The sequence below is a fragment of the Sinocyclocheilus rhinocerous genome, unplaced genomic scaffold, assembly GCF_001515625.1.
Source record: "Sinocyclocheilus rhinocerous isolate Xijiao unplaced genomic scaffold, SAMN03320098_v1.1 scaffold1167, whole genome shotgun sequence".
NCBI classification, from domain to species: Eukaryota; Metazoa; Chordata; class Actinopteri; order Cypriniformes; family Cyprinidae; genus Sinocyclocheilus; species Sinocyclocheilus rhinocerous.
Genome location: NW_015648750.1, coordinates 470,565 through 478,171, shown reverse-complemented (window position 1 = coordinate 478,171; position 7,607 = coordinate 470,565). Strand labels below are relative to the sequence as shown.

At 38.3% G+C, this 7,607-nt stretch overlaps 1 protein-coding gene across 1 annotated transcript in view; it reads right to left on the bottom strand.

Moving 5' to 3' along the window:
- Positions 1–5,461: 5,461 nt before the first annotated feature.
- LOC107710229 (PR domain zinc finger protein 5-like) overlaps positions 5,462–7,607 on the bottom strand; it is a 76,496-nt gene continuing 74,350 nt past the window's right edge. Inside the window, exon 14 of the mRNA XM_016514966.1 lies at positions 5,462–6,565. Coding sequence (XP_016370452.1) covers positions 6,401–6,565 — 165 coding nt within the window. The 3' untranslated portion in view covers positions 5,462–6,400. The remainder of the gene's footprint in view (positions 6,566–7,607) is intronic.

The window sequence follows — 7,607 nt, the reverse complement described above, 5'->3', positions numbered from 1 at the left end:
ATCCATAACATAACACAGCAACAAAATCCCCCCAAAATTTTTCCTTTTCTTTCTTTCTTTTCTTTTTTTTTTTAACATTTCATGTAAAAAGTGACCATAATCAAGAAGAAGATGAAGAAGAAAAAAATCTTCATAACCCTTGAAACATAATGAAACAAAATGTTAACACAAACACATTTTAGCTTAACCTTTCTTTTTAAATGTAATTGTTTATTTTGTTATAATTTCCTGTATTCTTTTTTTACTGTACGGAAATACATGCCTTCCATTCATACTCCAATTGGGTTCCCATCATTCCCTGTGTGTTTTTCTGTCAGCATTCGCCTGCAGAGTGAGGACAGGTCGGTGTGTGTGTGCATGTGCGGGAGAGTGTGTGAAAGGCTATATGTTTATGCACGTGTGTGTCAAGTGCGAACAGGTTTGTGGTGGAGTGCTAATATACTTTGAGATATTTGTGATGTGTGTACTGACAGACCTAAAGGTTTTGCACCACACCGTTGTGCTGATGTGTCTCTATTTCTCCTTATTGGCTTACCAGAGTCATATTATAAATTCAATCAACATGTTTCTATCATTTTCCCTCTTTTTGAATTCCCTTTTGATACTTATTAACACACACACTCTCTCTCTCTCTCTCTCTCTCTGTCTTTCCTTATTGTGGAGACGTGTTGTGAAATGTGCTTGTAGGTTTAGGATAAACCGCCCTGCATTTGCTGGAGACATACCAAACGAGTGGAATTAAATGGCTGCTCTTTGGAGTTGGATTCTCCTCAGAACGGGAATGTCGGGCTCTCCAGCAACCACTAATAATTCTCAGATCGCTGGGCTGGCCGCATGTCCTTGCGGCCTCTCGATGCCTCCCTCATTCAGCTTTCTGACAAGGGTATGAGGGAGAAAACTCCAACATGCTCTGTTTTCTTTTGCAGAAGGATGGAAGCATGGAATTCTGACTCTGGGATTATGTGCTTGGCCTGGCAACCCAAGTCATGAGAGATAAAACTTGAAAAATTCAAATAACTCACTCAAATCTGCCTAGTTCATAAAAAATGGTAATCAAGCTTCCACCTCTTTATGAGACGAAAATGAATCTGAGTGAGAAAAATTCACAAATTTCCCTGATGTTTGGCTAGACATGCAGGCACTATAAAATCACACAGCCATAGGAAAACGTTAGGATAAATGTTTGCTTTGGCTTGACGTAGAGCCGTGGAGAAAATGCCTTAAGAATGGTTTGGATGAAGGACACTAGCAGAGTGTGTTCTCGATGTCTCTGCTGATGTAATTGTCTTAGCAGACATGATTGAAGCAGTATTTTTGTTTGGAAAGATCTGAGGAGGAGAAAGTTGATGAGGAGGTAATAAGGAGACCTGAGAACGTCTCGGTTACGTATGGTAAACAAGAGGACCAGCTACTGCTGCTATGGCACTACCCAATCAGTAAGACTGGGTAACACTGGGAAAACGTACCCATTCCACTTGGGACAGGGACAAATCGCATGCCAATGTGCATTGGCTCGTTTAGTTTACACTCGAAGTAGATTGGTCTCTCTAAGCGAGATCCCAATTCGTCGGTCATCCGACGTGACGTCGGGAGTGACCGACTGAAAGGGAACTATAGCTTTCATTCAGCTGTTACAGTTCTACTGAGGAACCAGATGAGGTTTGTATGAGGGACTCTACTATCTCAGCTGTAAACATGTCATCCAACACATCATCCTGTTTAACTCAACAAATACCCAACGAGATTTTGCAATTGGGTTTTGGATAATTGTGGAAAATAAGTTCTGTGACCAACAAAATTGTATGATTCTTACACATTTTGTTAAATTAACTTGGCTTTTTATGAATTTTTACACCTAAATACAATCATTTACAAAGTAAAAATACTTTGTATCATACACAAATACACAAATAAAAAGCTAATCGTAGGCTATAAATGAACTACACCACGGTCACATTAAAACGTTGCCACCATTAAACTTCAAACAACTCTTTCAGTCTATATTTATAACATTTTCCCTCAAATCTTGTGTTAGAATAGTTTGTAAGGGCACGATTATGAACACGAGGCTGCAAAAGCAACTGTTGAGTAGATGAGTTTACCTGTTAGACGTGATGATGTTTAAAGTCCCCGACAAACAATGTAGTCCCATTTAGACACTTGTTAGAAACAAGTGTTCAAGACAATTAAAAACTTTTTAAAATCACAAGGGAGTGTTGGTGATGTATTTTATGTTGTAGAATTAATTGTGAAAATATCTTGAGCTTAAATGTGTGAACCACAGGCCTTATTTCAGGCATTTAACCAAGAAAACATAAAAAAAAACTCATTGACTTCAGGACAAAGGAAGTGGAAGTGTTAAAATGCTAACTGTTTCCTACACTGTAAAAAAATAATAATAAATTGCCAGGAATTTACAGGATTAAAGAATATTATTTTACATATATTAGAGTTGTCAGAAATTTGCTGTGAAATCAATGCATGCTGGGTCATTTTCTTACAAATGACTGCGAATGAACAGCAGAATGATGCTAACATCACAGTAATATACTGTGAATTCACATTATAAAGTGTGCCACTGTGAGAAATTTAGTTGTTTACTACTGTAATTGTTTTGAAGTCACCATAATGGTGATTGGTGACCCCATTTGTTTGGGCTCTTTGACCTTGCATGTTCATATTCAAATTTCTGATCTAGTCATGTCAGAAGTGTGACAAATGAAAACATTTGTTAAAATGATGACAAGCTAGAATATGAAATAAGCTACCTGCTTGGTTTTTAAGATTTTAACTCTACAGCATTATCTATTCATGCTGCATTTCATGCTGGGTGCCTTCAAAGTACATATGCACTGTAGAAACACAGTATGATGCTGTTTGTTTACAAGAAATTTCTGAGAGTGCAGTTGGAAACAAGAGAAGTGCCGGTAACACTTTATTTTAGGGTCTCTTAACTAGTTGCTTATTAGCATGCACATTTACTAGAATATTAGCCATAGTACTAATTAAGCACATATTAATGCTTTATTCTACATCCCCAATCCTACCCAATACCTAAACTTAACAACTACCTTACTAACTATTATTAAGCAGCAAATTAGAAATTTATTGAAGGAAAAGTCGTAGTTAATAGTGAATAAGTGCTCCCTATTCTAAAGTGTTGCCACTGTGAAATTACTGTGAAAGTAATGCAATTATTAACCTGGAGTATACTGTAATTTCACACTAAAGTTTTTAACAGTGTAGTTTTGGCCTACAAATCATACCTAATCCCTGCAGCATCTCCATCCAGGAAATTAAACCATCTCATAAATTAGACCAATATTTAAAAAATAAATAAAATTGCTGCACATTAATCTAGAATTCAGGTGATTGTGTGATAGAATTGATTGGCTGTGCACCCTTGGGTTTAGAAACATCCAATCAGATTTTAGAGACAAAACAATAATAGCAGAGTAAGCACTGTCAGATTACACATGTTCTGTCTGCTCAGACTAACCTTTAAAATGTTCATTCTTTATCCCGCCAGCAGGGGCTTCAGCTCTCAGGTAAAGGCAGTACACAAAATTCACTGCTAACCTCCTTTATTTCAACTACTGTCTTTTTGTGATTTATCGCCTCCTTTTCTCTTCCTCGCTGTGGTTATGGGCCTGGGTTTCCCTTCTTGGTACCGCTCCCTGTTTTCCATGCAAACACACATTAAACTCACTCTTTTCCTTAGATTCCAGAGCCACAGGATTCAATCTGGACAGCCATACTTTACATTCCGAGGGTCAGGAAGGCATCCCACACTACCTGTTGCTGTGGTGACGGCGGTCCCGTCTGATTGGATGGTTTGTGTAGTGAGAGGTTAATGATACTCCTGAAGTCAGGGTGGAAACCAGTGTCACCATCCACACACACACACACACACACACACACACACACACACATCCACCGAGGGGCACAGGAAACCAACAGACTCATAAAGAGAATAATTAGAAACACACAAATATACACACTGTGATACTCTGTGTGTGACGTGGTGTTCTCTATCACCGCTGATAAAATAAAAAATTCCAGGACGTTCTTGCAGTCTGCGGTCAGCATGTGTCGTGGATTCGGCTGCCAGCGTGGGTTGACACAGAACGGGATGTTCCGTCACGCCCGTGGGGGTTGCCGCAGGAACTCCTTTTTCCCGAGGGAACGCAGCCAGGCTTGGGGAGTCAATGTAGGCATTTTGGGAAGGTTGAGGAGACGGGGAAAGATAAACAGAGGACGCGAGATCCCACAGTTGGAACGGATGCGGCAAATACTGATTCAGAAGCCTCACACACACCACTTCAAAACCCTTCTCACACGCCCTCACAACTATGCTGATGATGCCGAGTGTGTATTCAGTAGGTTGTTTTATTGTCACATTGTTGTATACTTACAATACCTTATGCCACTAATGCAACCTACTGAATACACTGATTAGCTTGTATTATCTTTGGAATTAAGAGCTAATCAGTGTATTCAGTAGGTTGCATTAGTGGCATAAGGTATTGTAAGTATACAACAATGTGACAATAAAACAATGCATTTACTTTTTACTTTTGATACTTAAGTACTTTTAAAAGCATGTACTTTCGTACTTTTACTTAAGTAAAAACCTGTCTTTACAACTTTCACTTGTAGTGGAGTAGTATTTGACCAGTAGTATCTGTACTTTCACTCAAGTAATGCAGTTGTGTACTTTGTTCGCCTCTGGTTAGAAGTCCCGGTTGCTATAGTAACAGTCAGCATTCTGAAGACGTGCGCTTAGGACTGCGCATGCGCACTGGCTAGTCTAGCCTGAATAATAAGCTTTTTTTAAACACTATTTGAGCAAAAGAAACAACATTTATGAGACAGTTGTTGTCAGATTTCATTGGTGATTTCAAATATGAAATTTAATCATACGTTTGGTGAACAGTTTTGGAGAATTTGATGTTTCCACATTCAAAGAGAGAGGAGCTGCGCTTGCATGCCCGAGAGGCGTTTCAAAGATGGCCGCCGAGTGAAATGACTTGCCTTAAAGGGACTTTGTTATTACCGAGCATTACTGTCTGAACCCTGACAGGGGGCCCCTGGTGGTCACGGGGCCCTCTGCAACCGCTTACATAGCTTATTAGGTCGGGCTGGCTCTGACTGTTCACTATTAACTAGCTGCTTATTAGCATGCATATTACTAGCATATTGGCTGTTTATTAGTACTTATAAAGCATGCATTAATGCCTTATTAGGCATGGCCATATTTTAGATCCCTTAATCCACCCCATACCTAAACTTAACAACTACCTTACTAACTATTAATAAGCAGCAAATTAGGAGTTTATTGAGGGAAAACTCTTAGTTAATAGTGAATATGTGTTCCCTATTCTAAAACTACTCTCTTATCCATACTTATTTTCAAACTATTGATCCTACATAAGGAGTAGGAGCAGTTCAGAAGCAGAATTTGTGCATTTGGCTCGGGATCTCTTGACTTAATGAGTAATTACTTTTCTATCCAAACCCACACGGAGGCTTTAATTATGCTATAACCAATGGTAACCAGATTTAGAGAACAATCATTAACCGGAGCATGTCTAATCAAGTATCAAAGCACATCCGATTCCTCCGACACCAACCATTTACCAAGAATCAAATGTTTATAATTAACTAAAGCAAATGTGATCAGGGCAGAAGCACTGTCTTCGGTATCCCACAGAGCACTGCAACATGTCTCCCGCAGATGGACGGGGCAGGGTCGGGAAAAATGTTTATTTAACCGAAAAGAAAAAAAAAACCAACAGACTGACCAGATTAGTGATATCAGTGATTCAATCGTTCATTCATCCAAATGAAATGCAAACTTAGAACCGCAAGATGTTAATCTGGCAATCAAACACAAACCTCATGTGAACCTGAACGCTGAAAATATAAAATGATAAATATTGGATAATAAAGTTAAATGCAAACAACAAACTTTACTCTCAACATTGGCACGTCATGTTCTTTGGTCACGCAACATCTCTTAACATTTGTGAAAAACATCTGCGATCTGATATTGACATACAAAAGGACAAACATCAACAGAAAAAATGAAATGGATCAATATGATGGCTATACTTTGCTCTGTACAATTGCACATGCTTTCCTCCTATTTGAATCTGAACCTGCAGCCATGATTAAACACCATTTAATCAGACTGATCAGTTGTGTGATAAAGTGTTAAATGTCCGAAGGAAATATAGCGGTTCTGAACATGTAGATAATGCAGATCTTTGGAATGAGCGTGGCCACTTAGAGGACACTAATGCTTTTGAAAATGTCTGTTGTTTCTACCCTGTGTATGAATGCATTCTCTGTGTAATGGTTTTATGTATGGCTTGAGTGGATGTGAATATGTTTGTGTCTATCCCTCTGTCTCTCCGTGGACGTTCTCCATGTGGACTTTGAGGTAGTCGTTGCGGGTGAACTTCTTGTGGCACAGGGAGCATTCAGCCATGGGTCTGTTGGGATTGTGGGTCAGTTTGTGTCTGATCAACATCTTCTTCAAACTAAAGGACAGGTCACACACCTACAAATACACAAACACACAAAGAATTAACAATAACAATGGCAACACATTAATAAAACATATAATAAAACAATAAAACATGGGCAAAAAACATTGAGGTATTTGAGATTAAAAATAAATAAAATTGCCAGTACCTCTGCAAAATATGCCGCATGACTGTTGAAGCTCTAAAATTACTGACAATAAACTGGAAAATGGAAATAAATAAAACTTAAATTTAAACTTAAATAGTAATATAAAAAAAAAAGATTTAAAACATGACAAAATGACAGAGTAAAATTAAAACAAAAAAACAAAAATATATAAACAAAAGCTAATTCAAATATTAATACAAACTATAACAGTATATGATAATACTAAATTAACACTCATTCTCTTCTTGCATGGAAATAAATAAAAAGTAAAACTAAAATAAATGCTGAAGACCCTTAACATACCTCCTGTTTATATTTTTTCATACCTGTAGGCTTACATTGAAGAAAGGTCATATTCAGAGACTAGAATATCATTGAGACATGAAATGAAGGCCACTGGAGTGAGCTTTTGACTTAAACTAGTAATCATTCACCAAGCAACCATCTTGAAACCATTTAGCAACACGCTAAAAAGCACTTCAGCCACTACATAAGCAATGGCATTATGGCCTGGCAAACCTACATTGTGGCTGTGACTTTTCCAGGACAGGACATAATAAATTAGTCTAGTAGCCATAAGTGGATTTATGTTACATAACCCATGAAAAAGATCCATGAGAGGACGGTTTTTATTTTGGCATTTCACATGTTGCGAAACAGCTCTGGTTTACAGACTTCATGCTGTAATGTTGTATGTGTTAGCATGACTTCATGCCCTGCGACCGCAGAGAGGATGTGAAGGCAATGCTCAATACATCAGAGCAGACACACAAACAACCAATAACTGAAGCAATAAAAACACAACCAAAGAACTGCAAGCCAGGGAGCAATCTTCTAAAGTTTGCCACATGCTATTGGTTGAGAGCTTAACACACACACACACACACACACACACACACACACACACA